The sequence below is a fragment of the Cryptosporidium ryanae genome (assembly GCF_009792415.1).
Source record: "Cryptosporidium ryanae isolate 45019 chromosome Unknown contig_6, whole genome shotgun sequence".
NCBI classification, from domain to species: Eukaryota; Apicomplexa; class Conoidasida; order Eucoccidiorida; family Cryptosporidiidae; genus Cryptosporidium; species Cryptosporidium ryanae.
The window spans coordinates 256984-277234 of NW_027125539.1; the positions used below are offsets into that span (position 1 = coordinate 256984).

Genomic DNA, 20251 nt, shown 5'->3' on the forward strand with positions numbered 1-20251 from the left:
ATACTAAAATACACCTACTTGAATTTCAACTTGAGAAACTGCTATTTGGGTGGATATACGGAGGTAAATGGCGTTTTTACCTGTAATGACAAGGCTAGCGCATCTATCTGGCACACGTAACTAGGTAGGCATTGTTGCATGTATAGTATGTAAATGCGATGTATGTTTGTACATACAGGTAAACGGCATATACTGGAATATATAGTGTATATTATGTATGTTTCTTGAGCGTTGTGAAGTAGGTAAAGTGCGAATCACTTAATTTTGTTTGCCTCTTGGTTGTCTCACCAAGAGTAGTTTGTGGAATATAGACGTAAAATCGGGTTTAAAGTCGCGAAAACATAGACAGGGTGCCCTGGTTTGTTCTTTGATATTTATTGTATTGTAACTGCAATATGAGTACGGGAAATTACCCGTCAGAGTCTCACCACCTAAACCACTGGATATTCAGTTCTGAGGATTCCCTAAGAGCAGTAAAAAACGAATGCAATGAGAAAGCAAGGGAAAACTGGAGGTATACATTTGGACAATCAATAAGTTCTGGAGCAAGCAACGGCGCTGACTTGGAGCAATTGCTGTTGACGACAAAAGAAGAGGAGACTCTTGTGTCTTATTTTGGGAAACAACTAATAGAGTTTTGTAATCACAAACAACTTCCTTTTCTATCTAGGTATAACGCCTCCATAATATACCAAAGGTTTTTTACTCACCAAAGCGTGATGGACTATGATCCCAGAATTATTATATTCACAAGCATATCGCTAGCTCTTAAACTTGAGGAGTACGGCCTTCATTTTACACTGGAAAAGCTTTTTGGTGACGTTCCCGGTTTGAATATAAGGGATGTGTTTCTTCACGAGTTAACCGTTTGTAACACTCTCAAGTTTCATCTGTATATTTTAAATCCGCGAAACACAATCGAAGGTCTGAGGCTCTTGTATAAAAAGTATTACGTTGATATTCTAAGGGAAGACGAATCTGCCGAAAAGAAAGCATATCTTTTAAACTTGCTTTCTAAAGTCGTTGTTAAAGCCGAGACGTACATATTAATGTTACTACACACACCGTAAGTTTAAACAACATTAGTTTTCCTCTTAGCAAGCAGCAAGAAACTGTTTTGATACAGGTTGAAAAAGAGAGCTCCGTGGACTATAATTGCAAATATACGTTGCATCCCGGACTCAATGAGCCTTGCTGTCTTTCCCAGTGGAAAAACAAACGCCAACTGAAAGTGGAGCGAGTTGTAATGCCGAAAACAAACCGTTCTTTCCGATTAATTCTTTCTTACTTTCACTTTTCCCTTAGATGTTTTCTGCTATACACGCCCTCTCAAATATCAGTTACCCTTTTTGATATGAGTGCAAAAGAGCTGAGTTTGCCCAATTCAAGTGAATTCCTAAAGAAAATACTTCGGGAGATACACCAAACAAACGACTACAGAGTAGAAAGCGAATCCACAATTTCGAGTCTAAAGATCATACACTCTATTAGAGAACTCGTGGTTCACACATTGGAGGCAGATAGAATCAAGCGGGAAACTGACAGTGACCGTGATGAGAACGAAACTACAAGAATACTTGACAAGCTGTCCAAGTTGCAAAGAAAAAGAAACAAAGAGATGAAAAGAAGAAAAAAAGGAAATTAGAGTTCCGGATTTAGTTTGTTTAATTAAATGAATGGACAAGTTCGCGATAGTAGCCAGTGAATGCAATGTTTATAAATCCGATACGAATTCTGTACTTGCTCTTGAACAAAAGATTAGAGTTTTAACTAAAAACCTAACTTAACTTTAGTTTTTTAATGCTTGACTTTGCCTTTAGTGCTTTAAGCTCAAATACGGACTCGATAGTAGATTTTCCGCTTGATGCTAAACTGTGTGTGTGTGCGGTGGGAATGTTTTTTCTTTAGATTTACCTTCTATTTTGGCACATAGTATCCCAAAACCAGAGTTTCGTCTAGGGAAATTCTCCTGGACCTGCAAATGAACTCAACTGAGTGATTTTTGGGAAGCAGAGCTCCGTCTTTTAGATATATAATAGGCAATTTTTCGCGCCTTTTTTTTAGTTTATGTATTACATATTTCCTGATATGGTCAATGGTTATCTGAGGGGCCACCAAAATGTAAGGCTTTTCGAGCCCGTTTTCGAAACTATCTTCCTCGCGGCTACTTTCGTTTAGTTTCGTGTTGGTTTCGTGCAAAGGAGTCAGCTTTATTCTCACAGTAAGGTTGCTTATGCACGATTTCCGTTTATAATCAAAGTCAATATTAGAATTTAGTTGAGGATATAACACTTGGTTATAAAAGTGTTCAGTTGAATCGGCAAACGAGTACTTGATATCGCAACCTCCAGTGGATCTCATTTTGTTTATGCCTCCGCCATTATTTTCTCTGTACTGCCTCAGCTCGTAGTTGTTGCTCTCCGTTTCTGCACTTTTCCCGTACTTTTGAATAAACTTTTCATATAAAATAATTTCGCGTTCCTTGAATTGAGGAAGCACTTTGTCTGTTATGTTTTGCATAGTTTTGTCGGAAACCAGGCCTTCAAAGGGATGAATCCCTATTTGTCTGTCACATTTTGGACAATTTGGCCCTTTTTTGTATATATGGTCCGATATACAGTATTTGCAAAATGTATGTAAACATTCCCTTATTGTTGTTGCATTTCTGAAAAATCCATCGCATATTGGGCACTTTAGCAAATCTGATATAACTCTGGCTCTGAAGGAAACGTCCAAGCCATTATCAGTTTCTATTGTATTCAGGTCCCCAGGCTCATACTTATATTCATATTCGCGTTCGATGCTGGAGTCCGTTCTTATGTTGCTCTCAAACTCTTCCATATTTTCAACCTGTCTCGTTCACACATGTACGCACACTCTGAAGGTCTCTATTCACATCTATCTATTCGAAGGTTACGCCTTTCCGTTGGAAAATAAGGCTTGTCTTTTGGATCTATGTTCCCTGTTATATATCTCGTATTCTTTTGTCATTGCGCGGCAAACGCATTTGGGTATAAGTTTATATTAAATAATTATAACAGTAGGGATAACAAAGGTGAGGAAATAGCTGGCGAAAAATACGGGGTAGGTTTGATTTCACTCTGATTTATGAAAAAATTTGTGACGGTTTTGATATTTTGTTTAGAGAGGGAGCCACAATAGGATGCAAAGGTGAATACAAAAGCACGATACATTTGAATAGTTTTTAGAGGGAAGCTAAACGTGTTTCTGTCAATTTCTCCGGCTGTCCTTTATGCTTACTCTTTGTTTTCTTCCAGTGTGTTTCACAGCTTTTAATTAACCTTCCTCTCATTCGGCTTTTTAAGAGCACGGCTTCAAAAACGCAAGGCTTGTTCTCCTTTAACTATCATTCATGAACGACAAGAAAACTAAAGACGCGCTCAAGACTCAAAGTGATCACAGCGACTCTGAAGACAGCGAGCTTTCCGGGAATAACCCGACCTTCGAGTGCTGTAGGCAACAAGAGGTGTTGGTTTCTAAAGGAAGATACATTACATTCACTCTCCCGGAGATTTGTTTGCTGTTGAAGTGTGTAATGACGCAACAGGGAGACGAATCAGTAGTCACTTGTGAGGAACTAGATTGGAATTTAATTGCCTCTCAATTGGACAAAGACCCTTTCGAGGTTGAGTATTTTTGGGAAAAGTTTAATCCAAATCAACACTTTAAACCAACACTTGGATTTGCAATTGTGCCATTTTCGCCGCCAGCTTCAGCTATTGAACAAAAACTAATTGCTTCTAACTCAGACGCGCAAAGTAACTACGAACGAAATTTAAATATTCTAAACGAGTATAAGCTGCAACAAAGTGCCAAGAGGGACGAAGAAGTACTCGGATCCTTCTGTGAATTCACAAGAAACAGAATAGAAATATTCCAGAAAATCACAAACAACAACTAGCCGGCTAACAAATTAAGCATATTTCTGTACGCAAAACCTGAATTTCTGTTCTTGAATCGTGTTGACTGCTCTTTAACACACCGGCAGCAAGTGAATTCAGTTCTTTTTAAACTAAACGCTGCAGCATCTTCACGTCCGAGCTGCAACACAAAATTGTGTGTGAATCTTCTGCATGCAACCATTCACTAACTTTTGCCACCTTTTTGTTCTGTTTTTGGGACAATTATCCCACACATTTCGTATTTAATATATAAATGACATGATCGGCGCCGGCGCCACATCATGTATGCACTATATTATTAGTCAAGACTAGCATTGCTTATTAAAAGGAAAGTAAACGCGAATTAAAAAATAAAATCTGCAAGCAAGTAAAAAAGCGGATAATATATGTAGGATACAGTAAAATATTTTATTTATGTTTACAGTTGGAGGGAAAATTAACACGAGAGTGAAAATAAAGAGGGTATAAAAAGGAACTTGACTTAATTAAGTAACAATTTAAGCTTAGTGTAAAAATAAACGAGATTTGAGGGCTTATTTTTGAAGTAAGCCGAATCAGAATTGTATCAAGTTATACTTGTTAATTATTAGATAATAGTGCAATACTTTCAATATTTACAAGAATGTACTCCAACATAGCTTGTGTATTTACAGACGTAGATGGTACTTTAGCCGATAGTTCAAATCGGTTATCATTAAGAAATGCGAAGACCATTGCTACATTAATGGATTCACACATATTATTGGTACCGGCTACGGGACGTTCTAAAATAGGTTTTTTAAGAATGTTTACACAAGATATAATGGACGTAGCTAAACATCACGGATTTCCGGGTATTTTTTTTAACGGGGCTGTTGTAATTGGTCCGAACGGTTCAGACGATGTATTAAGGACGTGGACAATCCCAGATGACCACGGGATACAGCTATGTGAACTTTTGGATTCAATCAAGGTTGAATGGCAGCCTGAAGACGAAGGTTACGAGGAGGCTAAGAGCAGAGGTGAATCCCACAGATCCGTTGCGTATAGTGTTTACTTGCTAAACGACTTTGTGCACAAAGTTAGGGGAAAGTCTCTTGTACATGTCGAAGGTTTCAGCAGAGAGTACTCAAGAAAGGTCGATACTGTTGTTGACATAATTAAAAGCAATCCAGGACAGCTACTTAAATTTATAATAGGAGAATCTAGAAGTGTCATGGAGGACGTTAAGAGCAGAGTTCAAAGTTTTATTGACAAACAAACTTGTACAGATGCGAGAGTGCTTTTTTCGCATCCGCTTATATTAGAAATTCTCCCAATTGACTGTTCTAAAGGTCGTGCTGCCGAACATCTTCTCAAAACACTTAATATTGACACAAAAGATTGTCTCGCAATTGGAGATGCAGAAAACGACGTTGAATTGCTTAAATGTGCTGGCATTTCCGTTGCTGTTGAGAATGCCTGTCAAGAGGCAAAGAATGCTGCTCAGTATGTTGTTTCATCCAACGACAATGATGGTTTTTATGAGGCAATACAAAAATTTTGCAATGTCAAAATTAACTTGGATTAGTTTAAATTCAAATCTAAATATTTATAGGGAGAAAAGTGAACCCATAAACATTAAATTATGTCTTTATCGCACTGATGTTGTTTATTTTCACAGAAGCCTCCCGGTATAGATAAGTAATTTTGTTTTGTTGTCCTTTTTCTGCCTCACTTCTCCCAGACTCTTCTTATTTACTCAAAAAGTGTTTCAGATTCCATGGACCCCGTTTTGAATTAAAAGCAAAAAAGTAACCTTTTTGCATGTCACAAGTCTAGATGGACATTTAATTGCGCTGTATATACAATCACCAGTATTTGCATGCACGAGTTGTATTTGTTTAGAAAAAAAGGACAACCTTTTTTGGTGAATAAGGCAGCCGAGAGGGGACGGGGTGGTATAGCCAAGATTTTCACAAAATTGGAATTAAACTAACGAGACAAACAAGGCTTTTTAACGAGAGAATTTCTAGCTCTTGGTGAACAAAATGTCAGTTTCTGTTGTAAGTCTATATAATGTAGGCGCGTTATCTTTTCATTTTCCCATTTTGTTTCGTTTTAGACATCATAAAAACGTAGTATATTAAGGATGTTCATGAACTCATATTATCCAATATTAACTGTGATTTTAAGGTAACTAGTCATTCCATGAAAAATTTGTTTGTATTGAGTCGCAAATTAAGTCAGGTTGATTATGGTGTTTTATAATGTTATTTTAGTGAGCATGCACTCATTAAAATTAAAAATTCAAATTGGAAATAGTTTTTAGGATGGATTTGATCTAAAATTGCTCTTATCATAAAGCACTTTTATAGATTTTTTAGGGATTAAATTAATTTAATTTAGTTTTTTTTTTTAACATTTTCACTAAGAGGGGAATTTTTTATTAATATACAGTACATGAATTTTAAAGAAAATTTACTTGGCCGGATAGTAATTTTCGTATTAATTATTGGCACAAAAAATAAAAAGTAAATAAGTTTATATTTATATGCCATTAGTTGGTTTTTATTAGTGTTTTTTGCTTTGTACAATTGACTTCGAGGTACTATTTTCGTTTTAAAAATGCAGAAACAAGATATACTTAAACAACTTCAAATAAAAACTTCATCAATAAAAAGAATGACGAAAGACCTGGAAATGTATAAGAAAGAGGAGGAAGAATTTAAAAACAAAATAGAAGAAATGAAGGTAGGTTTAGTTATTTATTCATTGCTTAATAATAATAGAGAATGATGTTTTTTTAATTAAAATTTCAAACAGAATCAAGGAAGGGATATTCACGATATACAACAACAGGAAAAATGTTTACATGAGACATTACTTGTTTACCGTGACGTACTAAAAAAGCTTTCAATAGGTTACTCCGATTTACATAAATATTTGTGCGAGAACTTTAAGGACAGTGTATCAGAAATAATTAGTTTATCTGACAATACGTGCAACGACGATCAGAAAAGTAAATTGGTTTTAAGTGCTTATTCTGAGATGAAAAGAGTTCAGTCCGAATACGGAAATTTAATTAAACTCGAATCGCTGACTTTCGCGGATGACAATAGCAGAAGCTCTACAAACGACGAATATGTTTAGTCTAATTAACAATCAACTAAACTTTATCTTTCTAAAAATTTGTTTGATTTTCTTCCACTAGTTTTATGCTACTCACTTATTTTTACCATTTAAATAGTTATGTTGCAATTTCTTATTAATATTTGCAGTGCATGTAATATACTTACCGGCATTTGCATGCATTACTGTAATGTGGACTAGAATAAAAATAATGAGTAAGAATGAATTTCAGATTAAAAATAGAGCGAGTATATATGTATTTTTAAATATAATTAATTAGAGTCAGATTAAGGAAATAATAACAAAACATAAAATGGGGGATAGTGAGAATATAGAAAATTTGGTGGGACTTTTGAAAAAGGTCGAGAGCAAACAAAAAAGAGAAGAATTTGAAAAGTATAAGAAAATAAAAAGCGAAATAGATTTGGAGGTTAAAAGCAATATACTAAAGTTTTATGAATTGGGTAAAAAATTGGAAAGAAAAACAATATCAGAAATAAATAATGAGTACAGTAAAGAGGAGAATAGGTCGTTTGAAATGAAAAACAAAATAAAAAAGCTGGAACAAGAGTACAAAACAAGAAATATTGAATATGAAAAAAAAAAAAAAGCATTACAAATAAGGGGAATTAAATTAAAGAAATATTACAACAGTCAAATTGAAATAATAGAGGAACAAGAGAGAAAAGAACTTAAGGAATTGAAAAAAGAAATGAAGAATTTACTGCTAATATTTAAAAAGGAAGCATGTTTGTTTTCAAAAAACAACATAGGGTTCAGGAATAATAAAATATATAATATAATTAAGCAAAATTTAAGAATATAGATGAATCTTTCAAGTATCAGAACACTTATTGCTAGGTGGGTGGCCTATGCATTCAGTTATTTCCTCCAAATTAATGGTTTCTCTTTCTAATAAAAGATCTGAAAGACGATAAACTATTTCCTTTTTATTTTTTAATAATTCAAGAACGCGATTATATTGTTCATTTAGTATACTTTGGATCCTCTTGTCAATTATTTCAGCAAATGCTTCTGAAAAGGGTTTATAAAATGAATTAATTTCACCATTGTTTTTAAAGTGATTAAAAGTGGTTAATCCAAGCTCATCGTCCATACCGTAACTTGTAACAATAGAGTTTGCTAAATTAGTTGCCTTGTTTAAATCATCAGATGCGCCAGTAGAGATATTACCTATAAAAATTTCCTCAGAAGCTCTTCCGCCTAATAACACGGCAATTCTATCAAGTATTTGGTTTTTGGATAAAAGTTTTAATTCGTTTGGATTCATTTGTGTAAATCCCAATGCACCGCTGTTTCTAGGTACTATCGATATTTTAATAATTGGGTCAGAGTGTTTAAGAAACCAAGATGCAATGGCGTGTCCTGATTCGTGAAAACTAACAATCTTTTTCTCTTTTGGAGACAAATATCCATCCGTTTTCTTTAATCCACAAATGATCTTGTCAGAAGCGTTATCGAAATCAATAATGTCAACACCGTCAGAGCTGGATCTTCTTGCTGCTAATATTGCAGCTTCATTACATAAATTTTTAATTTCAGAACCAACAAACCCTGGAGATATACTTGCCAAATAATTAATCAATTCGCTTTTATTTAATTTGTTGTTTAACTTTAATGGTTTAATATAAATATTGAATATATCTTTTCTTTCGTTCAAGGTTGGTTTATCTATTTTAATTATTCTATCAAATCTTCCAGGTCGCGTTAATGCAGGATCTAATATGTCAGGCCTATTTGTACCTGCTAAAACAATTACACCATTATTGTCCGCAAATCCGTCCATTTCAACAAGAATTTGGTTTAGGGTACTCTCTCTTTCGTCATTAGACGAGGAAATTCCATTATTTTTGGATCTTTTTCTACCTACAGCATCTATTTCATCTATAAATACAATACTCGGGGCGTGTTTTCTTGCTTTTGAAAATAATTCCCTAACTCTACTTGAACCCATTCCGATAAATATTTCAATGAAGTCGCTTCCTGAAATATAATAAAATGGAACGTTTGCTTCACCAGCAACAGCTTTTGCCAAAAGTGTTTTACCGGTACCTGGTGGACCAACTAATAGTGCACCACGTGGTATTTTAGCACCAAGAATTTCAAATTTTTTTGGGTCTTTTAAAAATTCAACAATTTCATATATTTCCTTTTTGGCTTCATTCATTCCAGCTATATTAGAAAATTTAATTACATTTTTTTCATTTAAATTATTGAATTGGGAAATACCTAATTTGAACAATTTTCCTGGCGAGGAATTATTATTGCCTGAATTTTTATTTATTCCATTAATAAATGACATTTTTGAAATGGTTTTTATAAAAAGCAGAATTAAGGTAATCCCAACTATTGTGGGAAGAATATCATTTACTATTTTTTTAAGGGAAATTAAGTGGGAATACTTTATTGGTACAAAATCAAGTGTATCTTTTCCCATAGACACTTGGGAATCTTTCATCTTATTCTCAAATGAATTTAAGTCACCTATGCTAAAGTACACTATTGATTTATTAGCGTTTCTCAGGGAATGATTACTTTTTAGTATGGCTTTGCCTTTTTCCTTGTTAATTACAACTTTTTCAACCAAATCCTTGCTCAGATACAAATTTACGAATTCTTGTAAAGTTACTGTATTTAAGTACTCATCGTACTTTAACTTTGCCAGTAAAAAAGACGAAAATCCGAAGCCTATTATAAATAGTTTGCTCAAGTCAAAATTAAAATTGTATCTATGCTTGCAGTTTTTTGTATTGGCATACTGGTTATTATTGCTTAATTTCAAAAAATTCAAACATTTGGGCATTTTACTGAAATTATTGTATGACCTGAACAAGTGAAAACTCTTTTTGTAAAAAGGGTATATTAAAGGGTATCTGTAATTCAAGCATATTGGCTGAATTAATTTATTTAACATTAAGTCATTATTTACAACGTATTTCCTGCAAGACAAAAACAAAGTACTCATAATTGCTTACTTTTGTATAAACAGGATAAGAAGGCACTGTGCATTCAAATTGCTTAGTTGGCTTTTAAATTAGGTTCTGTGATTATTTCATTTATATTTGTCAAACTAATACGTAAAGGAACACATAAAAAGTCCAAGATGATTCATTACATTATTGAATTAAGTCTTTATGTATGCCAGAAAACACAATACAAGTAATAATTAATGGTTCAGAAAAAGGTTTTAAAACAAGTTTACTCCCAAATTATTTAACTTGGTTTTCATTTTTATTGTCTAATATGTCACTTTAATCAGAAAATACTAAAAAGACCCGCCAAAACATTATTAAAATATGCTTATCAAATGGGTAATGTACGGACAGGCTTATTACATTATAAAATTGAGGTTTAAGTGAAAACAGGAGTGGGATTAGTTGATAATAAATTTAAGAGGCACCACAATGCAATGAAGATAGACGGCATATCCTGTTGTTTTTGTGGGATTTTTGGTTTTTTAAAGTGGCGTTTTTACTTTTATTACATAAAAAATGGTGTATGAAAATAGTGGAGATGAGTGTGTGGACTATAAGTGGTATCAAACAGATAAGGATTTAACATGTGAGATAAGGATACTGCATCTGCATAGAAAACATATGGAATCAATCGGTTGTTTTGAGTCTGAGAATGTGTGTATAAATGAAGTTAAGAGATTGTTGAAAGTTGAAATGAAAGCAAACAGCATACAAATATTCATTGGTGGAGAGTGTATATTTTCGAAAGAATTGTATTTGGAGATAAATGTTGAATATAGTACGTGGTATATAGAGGACGGTTCTGATTTTCTTAAGAAAAAAAAAAAAGAAACCGAGTCATTGAATTTGGTATTAGTGCTAGAAAAAAGAAGACCATCTATTTGGAGCAAATGCTTTAAACAAGACAGATCTGTTGATTTATCAAGAATAACAAGTACAAAAAACTTCAGCGAACTAGACGATAGGTCAAAAATGGATATAATGAGGACGGTTTGCGGGGGAGGACGCAGCGAAAACGACGCAAACAATATACAGGACATACTGAAAAAGGCGTGGAACGAGAAGAATTCCCCATTTAAGGGAATTGAATACGATCCGGAGCTAGTGAAAAGAATGTTAACCTAGGTGTAACATCACCTGACAATGAATGAGCGCGAGTGATAACGATTTAGCATACTGTAGTTTCAAACACCGAAGGTTACGAACAAAGCAGTAACAATAGGAAAAATTAATTCAAAAGAGTTCTAACAAACCATTAAAACTACACTATTCATTTATCGTGGCAACATCCCATGGTCCAAACAACACACGTTTATAATTGGAACCACAGTATACGTAAAGCACCGTTCCAGCAATAATAATAAAACAAACAACAGTGTAGAATACGTTTAATGGGTAGTTAAGGAACCAAATAGGCGTAATAGAAGTTAGTGGTGTAAGTACAAACATGTAAATCTTCGGAAGATTATTCCATAGTGTGTGTCTGACCATCCTACTAAAGTAAAGTGTGTGAATGCTGAAACACGAGAAAAAGTATACTTGAATATTGTTTTCAAGCCTAGATGCGAGGAGTATCGAACCAAGAATAGAAAGGTTCAACGCAACAACATCTGTATTTTGATGCTCGATTTCTTTTGAATCTTTATAAACTATAGTATAATCGTGTGAAAGTAAATATAATATAAAAGCAGCAATACAAAGAGCTATAATAGTGTCGTCACTGAAAGAGGCCGTAAGCGTGATTAAAATGGGTGAAACAAGCCATAAAAATCCGAATATGACCAGTAGGTTAACGTTTGGGGAAATGAATATGTACATGATGGATAATAATGATAGGTCTAAAATTGCCAGAAACTCAAAACTCAAAAATCCAATGTACAAGTTATACCAAATTAAAATCGTTTGTATGAGAAGTCCCAAGACCTGGAGCACTCCTATGAGTCTTATAAATATGTCATAATAGTCATGTTTCACGCCTGATATACTTATTACATCTTGTTTAAGGTATTCATCGTAGTCGTCATTGTCATCTTCTATGGAAACATCGTTAAGATCTTCCAAAAATCCCTCTTTATAAAGAACCTTCTTCACCATATAAAACTAAGTACTTGAATACTTTGTTTAATCCGAATGCACTGTACATATGTATGTGACTTTATATGCACGTATTATATGTATACATATATATGTATATGTATACACTACGCTCTCGTTTTATATAAATGGGTAAATATTTCAAGATTGAGATATTTCCATTATACAATCTGCAAGGTTTTCAAGGCAAGTGAAAGTAGCTAGCTTGTATATTTAAACGACAATGGCTCGAGTACTTCTAGAAATTGTTGCTCCCTGCCTCCCACATATATCAACAAGCATCCCACTTTATTATTCTTCAACTCCAAACAGAAGGTTACTAAATATTGCCTTTCTATGCGTTCGTGTATATTCGTGTAACCAAGAAGCTATAACTTATTCTTTCATAATATCTTATAGACGGGACATTAAACTCTATATTTACCTTAGTTACCGCAATAATCTGTTATTCTCAGCAATATTAGAGGAATGAAACTGGCGGCAGGGGTGGTGGGTTTGTGTTTTGGTGGCACCGCGCCGCCGGAATTGTATCGTTAGGTCTGCAAGTAGAAGTGCGTGTGGGCGGGCCTTCTGGTTATGATCTTGGGGAGCTTGCATGTTGGTGGTAATAGAATTGTTCTGTCTGTGCTTGATGCGTTTTGTGGCAAGTCGGGTTTGTTTGGGATAGGATGGATCCGGAAGTACTGTATCTGTCGCATTGTAGGTACGGGAGACGCTTCCGTGTAGGCGGAGTCACTGTAATTGTCTCTCCTGTATCAGCACTGGTGTAAGTGAGCGGAGATGGTGACAGCAGAAAACGTAGAGAAGGTGGAAATGGGTATGACCTCAGCCGGGTTGTGACAACTGGTAATAAGTGTGGTGGGTGTGTGGGGTGTGTAGAAGTGTCCAAACTAGAGCCGCGTCGATACGTGAATAAGGTGGTACCAACAATGAGCCGTTGATTTATGGATACAAAGTAAAATGTATGATTAGTCTGGGCATTACTTAGCACCGTAGTATCACGGAGTGTGTGGAGCACTTCAAATACAGTGACTCTGTAAGCCGTGGATAGACAAATGATGGTTTCTGACAGCTGATTGATAGTGACAAGCAGTGGGTTTCGGTTAGATGTATATGTAGCGTTAGCAAAAACGTCTCTAAAAGTCGCTTTCGTGCCTGAGATTTATATACGTGACCGTTGCACATGGTTTACTCTCCGGAAAGGCCATATTTATTCGTCCATTCGTTGAATTTGTGAATATCTTGATTCGATACGGAGGACTTGGTTCTGGAAAGCACACCAACAAGGTCCTCTTTGGTTAGTTTTGGAGGCAAAAGTTGGTTGTTTTGAATTTCGTAAATGGACGCGTTCTTGTACAGGTCTCTGTCGTAGTTGTCAACATCACGAGGTTGTGGACAGGGAGTCCAATACATTCTGTGATTGTCATTATCATTTTCGTTTTGATTCTTTCCGCGTACAATGACCTTCTTAAACCAGCTTGAGGTGCTGCACTTTCTGATTGGTTCAAAAAGAGCGTCTTTAATCAACACGGAGACGTCGCTGGAGCTGTATCCGTTTGTTCTTCTTGCAAGGTACAAAACATCGTCGCTGCTCAGTTCGTGTTCAACGGATCTGAGACCATTCTTAATCAACAATACGCGAGACTCCTCGTCGGGAAGCGGAATGTATATTCTCCTTTCGAATCTCCTTCTAATTCCAGCGTCTATATCCCAAGGGACGTTTGTCGTTCCCAATACAAGAATGGGTTTGGGTGAGTCATCGGAGCTGCTGGATGCATTAATGCCGTCCATTTGAACCAGGAACTCCGTCTTGATTCTCCTCGTTGCCTCGTTCTCCTGCTCGCTTCTGGCGCTACACAAACTGTCTATCTCGTCTATAAATATAACAGAGGGTGCCTTCTCCCTTGCAATATTGAACAATGCCTTTATCAGCTTCTCAGACTCTCCCTGCCACTTGCTCGTTAAGTCAGCGCTTGAAATAGACAAAAAAGTCCCTCTCATTTCTGTAGCGCATGCCTTTGCCAAAAACGTTTTGCCGGTTCCCGGTGGACCGTATAGCAATATCCCTTTCCAGGGCTTCAGGTTTCCTATGAAGAGTTCAGGAAACTTAACCGGAATTATTACCGCCTCCTTGAGAGACGACTTCGCCTTGTCCAGTCCTATTACGTCGTCCCAACTCACATTTGGGCTTTCCTGCAGTATGCAGCTCCTAATTGCATCGTGCAATGGGTCGCTCAGGTGTTTCGGGTTGTCACTTCCACTCCAGTCTCGACGCGAAGAAGAGTCTGGAGGATTCGAGTTCGCCCCGAAACCCTGTCTCCTGCTCTTAATTGCGTTCTTTATGTCCTCAGCCCTGCTCACAAGCTGCTCCATCCTAGAAAGCAACACGCTTTTTACCTTCTCATCATTCTGGTACTTGCATATATGGTCCCATTTCTGAAGCGTCAGAATGTAAATGTCCAGTGCCTCCTCCAGGTTTCCGCACTTCTCCTTGTCGTTGCCTTTCTTTATCAACTCAAGTATGTTGTTTATCATCGTCATATTCATACTCAAGGAGCTGTCATTGAAAAACCAAAGCGAGTCCAAAGGCCACTCGCGCCTTCATTCGCTCCCTTGGTGGAAATACCTAACTGAAACCGGTCAGCCAAACTCCCAGCTCCTCTCTGCTCGCACTTTATTTTCAAGGTAAAAAACTGCACATTAGGGAAAGGCGGGCTCTGAGACATTTAGTGCCAATATATATATATATATATATATATATATATATATATATATATGGTAAATAAAGGTGATTATATCATAGGCAGTCGGGATAGTAAAGCAGGGTTAAAGAGTAGGGTTAGTGGCGATAAAAAGGCAAATTAAATTATGCTACGAGGGAAACCTTGTTGTTAAAATTGGCCGAAAATAAATTGTAAATAGACCAGTAGTACAAAGTAAGTAGGATTTAAGGGAGCTCCTGTGCGACGGCGCATGCGTTACCGAAATTGGCAAAACAGAGCCTAGTTAACCGATTCAAGAGGTGTTTGTCTATAGAGATTAGGGACTACATTCCACAGAATTTCGCAGAATCGCTGGCAGTGAGAGAAAGCTGGGCTGAGTGTTTGCAATATGGCGAGCATAGATTCATATAGAGAGGCCGTTGAGCTGATAACCGAGTACATATACAAGAAGCACGGTCAGGAGGACGTTTCAATTATAAACATGATACTGGAGACTAAGGGGATCCCGAAGATAGTCAAGGGAACTCCGTCTCAGTCCGTTGTGTCAAACGCAAGTGAGGCAGCCATACGGGCAAACTCCGCCGTTTCAAATAGCGACGTTTCGCTGCCTATGCCTATATCCCAACCACTGCCACTACCTGTTCCTGTACAAGTACCTGCATTTGGTGGCGCTTTGCAACAAAATATATCGGGTTCACGGCAGGTTCAGCACCTACCTATATCTACGGGAGCGAGTGGAGTTCTGCTGTCGGCTGCGCCCAACGACTCGTCAGGCAAACCGGCTCCCCCACCCCCCAGCGAAAGAGGAGTTCCGGGCAGGAGTTCCGGCTCGACGACAGGCAGTCGCGAGGAGGACGCGCCTGCCGACAACTCTGAGGACATTGGTGAGAGGATACGGGACGTATTGAGGTCTGCGAACAGCGTCGAGGAGCTGAACAAGGCTATAGACATGGCAAAGTCGGCGGGACTCACGTACGAGGCGAATTTAGGCGAGAGAAAGCTAAAAAAGCTGCTGGGGTAGGCGTTGGCCTAACCCATCCACGCACTCCATTGATCCACGACACTATGTCGGACCTGGCCGAGCTGGCCTGCTCGCCTCTTACTGACTCTTGCAATAAACGCCGCGGCTTTCTAAGTATTTAGTGTGTACTGCGGAATCCTGAATTTAGAGTTGAGTCTGTCTTACATATCGTTCATTAACAATATATATACTCGCGTTTATATCCACCTGTGCGTCACCTGCGTGCATACACAAACGCCCTTGTTCAGTGCGAAGAAACTTTCCGTGTTTGAGCTGCATATGCCGGTTACTACGGACCACCAACCAGCCTCCGTGCGCCGTTCCCGCTCCGCGCGCCCCGCCAAAACGCGATACCTGCGATAGGCGGGAAGCCTGCTGGCGCCTTTGGGCAGGGTGTGGGGGAGGAGTAGCGAGCCAGTTCAAGTAACGACAGGAGTTGTCGCACGGTTGTCCGCAGCCGTCGTTGTTGGTCAGACAATCGCAGCGACAGCCGACCCGTCCCGGTGCTGCGGGCCTTGGTGTCCGCCATTTGTGTGTTTAGGGAAGCGAGTCTCGCGACACGTACCTGTTTGTGTTGTAAGCGGAAAAGTTTGTGGAGGGAGGCGAAATGGAAGGTGTTTACACACTGGATGCGGGGAGCGACAGAGGACTGAGGTTTGAAGAGTGTTTGTTCATAGCTGAGGAGAGGACCATGGTTGATATCATACCAAACGTGAGCATGGATAAAAGACAGATCTTTTCGGTAGGTTTGCGTCTTTGTTTGCTCGTTTTGGCGTCGGTTCGGAGTCGCCTGAGCAGTAAGCAAAACGGTGTTTCTTTACTTCGATTCTCACTTAACGCAGATTGAGATAGGCCCGTTCACTCCCCACCAAAGGTGCAAGGTGCCCCTCTGGGTGGCCAGGTACTTGGATTCAAAAAGCCTTTGCCGTTTGGTTCCGCCCAAGTGGTTGACTGAGGAGGGACTGAAGAGGCTTGTTTTGGAGGAGGACAAGATCGGCCTGAGTCGGTTTTCCGAAATAGACTACTGCTACGTGCAGATTGCCCATATCTTCTTCCAACTCAAAAACGACCCATTTAACGGAAAAGCCAGAAAAGTGAAGAGTAAGTTGGGTCGGGTTTGTCGCCGAACCCCTTTTTTCACGCCACTCCGGTTACTCTGCGCTCGTCTCAAGAGCTGTTTCAGGATTTGATAGGCAGAAGACAGTCTAAGTTGAAGGGGAACATCAAGCAACTGATATTGCCAAAGGCAACTGACGTCACGAACATGGGTTTGTTGGAGCTAACCTACGGCTCAAGCGAGTGTTTCCACGCCATAAACGACCTTCAGAATCTCTGGCATAACTCTGGCGTAGACGGGTCCCAGATCCACTCTCAAGTTGCGTCTCAACAACACGGAAAAGACGTCTGATCCTTTGTTGTATCGCAATGCTGACTGCGCTCTCTTCTTTCTTGCCCTAAATTTTGCTTTTTCACCGTCTAGTCTTCCTTCTCCCACTTACTTGCCTTTGCTCGGATGTCCTCGCTCCAGAGGGCGGAGGCCGCTGCCTCACGCCGAAGGGGTTCGCATCCGCCAGGACTGAATTCCGATTACACCACGCTGTAACCACACACAGAGTCGTTTATTGTTTTAGAGTTTTTATTTATATTACGGTACCCTGTACCGGTGAATAAGTAATTTATTTATATTCCGTTGTGTGCAGAGACAACCGAGGGCAGGGCAGTGCAATTCGTGGTGTGCTCGAGAGAAGCAAAGCAGCGGCAGTTGCTTTTCGGGAACCCAGACGGTCCTCTCTTGGAAATCATGAAACTCAGGCAGCTGGCAGAGCGTGCACACCTTTTGGAGTAGAGAATTCGCGAGCCGTTTATGGAGAACAGGAGGCAGGCGAAGAATCAAAGGAAGAAGAGGAGGGAGGAGGGAGCTGTGGCGGACGGACGTGACAAAGCGAGGAGCAGACACGACGCGGAGCTGGCTTATGGAGAAGGGGAGGGGGGGTTTTCGCACGCAAAAGAGCGAGTGGGAGAGGACAAGTCGGAATTTGAATTCGGAGGAAAGATGAGCCTCGACCAGGAGCGAGAGGGAGAGGAGGACGTCCGTTCAGGCAGTCCCGACAAAGGTGCTAAAGGGGAGCGGAGAACCCAGGGTTGCGAGGGCAACGGAAAGAGTCACTCGAACACCCAGAGTGCGTTAAGGATTCATCCAGGTAACGTAAAATACGTGGATTATTTGGAAAGCATGCGAAAAAGAACCAAAACGATACAAGGACTGTCGATGATAAGAAGAGCAACGGCGAGCATAAGGCAGTACCCGCTTCCGATAATGAGTCCCATGCAGTTTCAATTGCTTGAGGGCATAGGGAACTACTTGGGGTCTCGCCTAAACAGGTTGCTTCAAGGAGCGGATCGGAGCGAGTCCTGCTCTTTGGACTTAGAGGAGAGAACAAGGGAATACAGGATGTTCAAAATAGACCAGCTGAACAAGATAGTCGATCCAATACTGGACAGGCGTCCGGAGGCCGACAACTCTTTGCTGGAGGCGTTGGAAAGTGACGCAGTTTCCACTCAGCACGGGGGGCCGAGGGGAGGCAGGAGACAGACGGACAAAAAAGGAGAGGAGGCTTGCAACTACACGCCTCAAGCCTACGGCGACAGGTGGTGCATTCTAGTTGTGCTGTGTTTGCTGGAGGAGTTACGCGAGACGGTTAGTCACTTCACAAAGTCAACGATACAGGACTTGTGTTTGTATTTGAGGACGAGACACCAGGAGAGAATGCTCATTAAGAACATCGACAAGTCAATGAGAGAGCTGGTTAAGATGGGATACGTCAACGAGGTGAACAGCGGCGACAGAGTCAAGGGGTTTCCGATCAAAACCGAGAATATAAGGTACGGCCTGACTGACATCGGGAGAAAGACCTCGGTTGAATGCTGCAGAGGCGTATCGCTTTTCAGATACATACTGGAAAACCGCGACTGCGCGAGAAAGGACGCCCTTAAAGTCGGGTACCTGTCCGTAAAAGACAAGATAGAGCTTCTGGACGACAGGAAGAATAGGAAGGCGCCCTTCGACTGTGAGGTAGTCATGTTAATGGACTACAGGGAGGTGAACTCCGCAAGCACAGCCGGTTGTCTGCTGAAGTCTTCGGGGATATCCCAAAATTTGCTGAACAGACTACGCGACCAGGGCCTCAATATAGAGCTCAAAAACCTACCCGTAGGAGACGTGATATGGGTGGCCAGACCAATCTACGAAAACAACGAGAAAGCGTCCATAGGCGAATCATATGTGCTGCCCTGGATAATCGAAAGGAAAACAGGCAGTGACATGTGTTCCAGTATAATGGACGGTCGTTACGAGGAGCAAAAATACAGACTAATGAGGTCCTTGGGCGCGGAAAGCGTGATCTACCTGTTGGAGGACCTGAACTCAATACACGAAAACATAATTTGGTCAGGCGGGAGCAACGGCCCGATAAGTGGCGGGAGAGTGGCGCCAAAGCAGATGCTCAGAAGCGCCCAAGCGAGCACCCAGTTTGCCTCTGGGTTTCATGTTCTTCAGAGTCACTCCACAGGACACACACTTGCCTTGCTGGCCGGTCTACACCGGGTCGTTGCCAGCAACGTAAGGAGCAGATTCTCGAGTGGTGGATCCAGCGTGGTAGAGAATGTATCGAGGACGAGGCCTATGTACAAAGATTGGGAACACCACAGCAAAAAGTCGTCAAACTTGACGGTCGAGGAGGTTTTTGGCAGGCAGCTGAGGAGCATCAAGGGGTGTGGGCCAGAGGCGACTGAAGCCCTGCTGGCCGCATGGCCGACGCCGTATTCGATGTATAAGGACATGTCGCGCAGTTCGTTTGATGATGTTTATTCAAAACTCACAGAAAGGTGGAGCTGCTCGAAAGACAGTGGGAGCTTCGTCGTTGATGGAAGGAAGAAGCTCAGACCGCCGGTTTCCAAGGATTTGCTCAGACAGCTGTACTGTCTGTACGGCGGAGGCGAATCCAACAGCCACGGAGGTGGTGGGTTTTGTCTGCAGAGGAGCGACTTCGTTGAAGGCAAAAGCTGCGCCAACCAGGACGTATTTGAACTCAAATTTTAAATTCCCAGTGTAAGGGCAACATGCGTTTCTCAAATTTGCGTAGTTTTGTTTCCACACGACTCGAAAATCGGAACCCCCTTCCCGCTCCCCGTAGAATTAGTAACTCAAAGGTGCCTTTCTCGTTTATCCGCCCAGCTTTCACCGCCTTTCGGTCGCGCCTTTGCGCGCCTGTTTCTCCTCCTCGTTACACACGGAAGACTGTAAACCGTGACCCAGGTTATTAGCGACACGACTCCCAGGGATGTTAATAGTCCTAGCAAAAGTGCGTTCTCTCTTTCTCCCATGATTCCTGTCTCTCGGCCTCA

General features: G+C 39.9%; 13 protein-coding genes across 13 annotated transcripts; 10 read left to right on the forward strand and 3 right to left on the reverse strand.

Annotated features, from left to right (window-relative positions):
* Positions 1-395: 395 nt before the first annotated feature.
* Positions 396-1070, forward strand: FG386_002850 (uncharacterized protein; the record flags this gene model as incomplete). Its single annotated transcript, XM_067342535.1, has 1 exon — positions 396-1070. The coding sequence occupies one exon, from the start codon at positions 396-398 to the stop codon at positions 1068-1070; it is 675 nt and encodes a 224-aa protein (XP_067197354.1).
* An 847-nt stretch (positions 1071-1917) lies between these two features.
* On the reverse strand, positions 1918-2841 carry FG386_002851 (ring domain protein; the record flags this gene model as incomplete). The annotated part of the gene is made up of 1 exon (XM_067342536.1): positions 1918-2841. The coding sequence occupies one exon, from the start codon at positions 2839-2841 to the stop codon at positions 1918-1920; it is 924 nt and encodes a 307-aa protein (XP_067197355.1).
* Positions 2842-3373: 532 nt separating this feature from the next.
* FG386_002853 (uncharacterized protein) lies at positions 3374-3922 on the forward strand (the record flags this gene model as incomplete). Its single annotated transcript, XM_067342538.1, has 1 exon — positions 3374-3922. One exon carries the CDS (start codon positions 3374-3376, stop codon positions 3920-3922), a length of 549 nt encoding a protein of 182 aa, XP_067197357.1.
* A 623-nt stretch (positions 3923-4545) lies between these two features.
* On the forward strand, positions 4546-5472 carry FG386_002854 (uncharacterized protein; the record flags this gene model as incomplete). Its single annotated transcript, XM_067342539.1, has 1 exon — positions 4546-5472. One exon carries the CDS (start codon positions 4546-4548, stop codon positions 5470-5472), a length of 927 nt encoding a protein of 308 aa, XP_067197358.1.
* A 1037-nt stretch (positions 5473-6509) lies between these two features.
* FG386_002855 (tubulin binding cofactor A family protein) lies at positions 6510-7034 on the forward strand (the record flags this gene model as incomplete). Its single annotated transcript, XM_067342540.1, has 2 exons — positions 6510-6635; positions 6708-7034. The coding sequence occupies 2 exons, from the start codon at positions 6510-6512 to the stop codon at positions 7032-7034; spliced, it is 453 nt and encodes a 150-aa protein (XP_067197359.1).
* Positions 7035-7326: 292 nt separating this feature from the next.
* FG386_002856 (uncharacterized protein) lies at positions 7327-7839 on the forward strand (the record flags this gene model as incomplete). Its single annotated transcript, XM_067342541.1, has 1 exon — positions 7327-7839. The coding sequence occupies one exon, from the start codon at positions 7327-7329 to the stop codon at positions 7837-7839; it is 513 nt and encodes a 170-aa protein (XP_067197360.1).
* Positions 7840-7848: 9 nt separating this feature from the next.
* On the reverse strand, positions 7849-9837 carry FG386_002857 (uncharacterized protein; the record flags this gene model as incomplete). The annotated part of the gene is made up of 1 exon (XM_067342542.1): positions 7849-9837. The coding sequence occupies one exon, from the start codon at positions 9835-9837 to the stop codon at positions 7849-7851; it is 1989 nt and encodes a 662-aa protein (XP_067197361.1).
* Positions 9838-10525: 688 nt separating this feature from the next.
* Positions 10526-11134, forward strand: FG386_002858 (uncharacterized protein; the record flags this gene model as incomplete). Its single annotated transcript, XM_067342543.1, has 1 exon — positions 10526-11134. The coding sequence occupies one exon, from the start codon at positions 10526-10528 to the stop codon at positions 11132-11134; it is 609 nt and encodes a 202-aa protein (XP_067197362.1).
* A 622-nt stretch (positions 11135-11756) lies between these two features.
* Positions 11757-11969, forward strand: FG386_002859 (uncharacterized protein; the record flags this gene model as incomplete). The annotated part of the gene is made up of 1 exon (XM_067342544.1): positions 11757-11969. The coding sequence occupies one exon, from the start codon at positions 11757-11759 to the stop codon at positions 11967-11969; it is 213 nt and encodes a 70-aa protein (XP_067197363.1).
* Positions 11970-13291: 1322 nt separating this feature from the next.
* FG386_002860 (AAA-family ATPase) lies at positions 13292-14650 on the reverse strand (the record flags this gene model as incomplete). Its single annotated transcript, XM_067342545.1, has 1 exon — positions 13292-14650. The coding sequence occupies one exon, from the start codon at positions 14648-14650 to the stop codon at positions 13292-13294; it is 1359 nt and encodes a 452-aa protein (XP_067197364.1).
* Positions 14651-15214: 564 nt separating this feature from the next.
* On the forward strand, positions 15215-15847 carry FG386_002861 (uncharacterized protein; the record flags this gene model as incomplete). The annotated part of the gene is made up of 1 exon (XM_067342546.1): positions 15215-15847. One exon carries the CDS (start codon positions 15215-15217, stop codon positions 15845-15847), a length of 633 nt encoding a protein of 210 aa, XP_067197365.1.
* A 607-nt stretch (positions 15848-16454) lies between these two features.
* On the forward strand, positions 16455-17255 carry FG386_002862 (partner of sld five; the record flags this gene model as incomplete). The annotated part of the gene is made up of 3 exons (XM_067342547.1): positions 16455-16589; positions 16690-16948; positions 17020-17255. 3 exons carry the CDS (start codon positions 16455-16457, stop codon positions 17253-17255), a joined length of 630 nt encoding a protein of 209 aa, XP_067197366.1.
* A 645-nt stretch (positions 17256-17900) lies between these two features.
* FG386_002864 (uncharacterized protein) lies at positions 17901-19946 on the forward strand (the record flags this gene model as incomplete). Its single annotated transcript, XM_067342549.1, has 2 exons — positions 17901-19294; positions 19463-19946. 2 exons carry the CDS (start codon positions 17901-17903, stop codon positions 19944-19946), a joined length of 1878 nt encoding a protein of 625 aa, XP_067197368.1.
* Between the last annotated feature and the right edge of the window lie 305 nt (positions 19947-20251).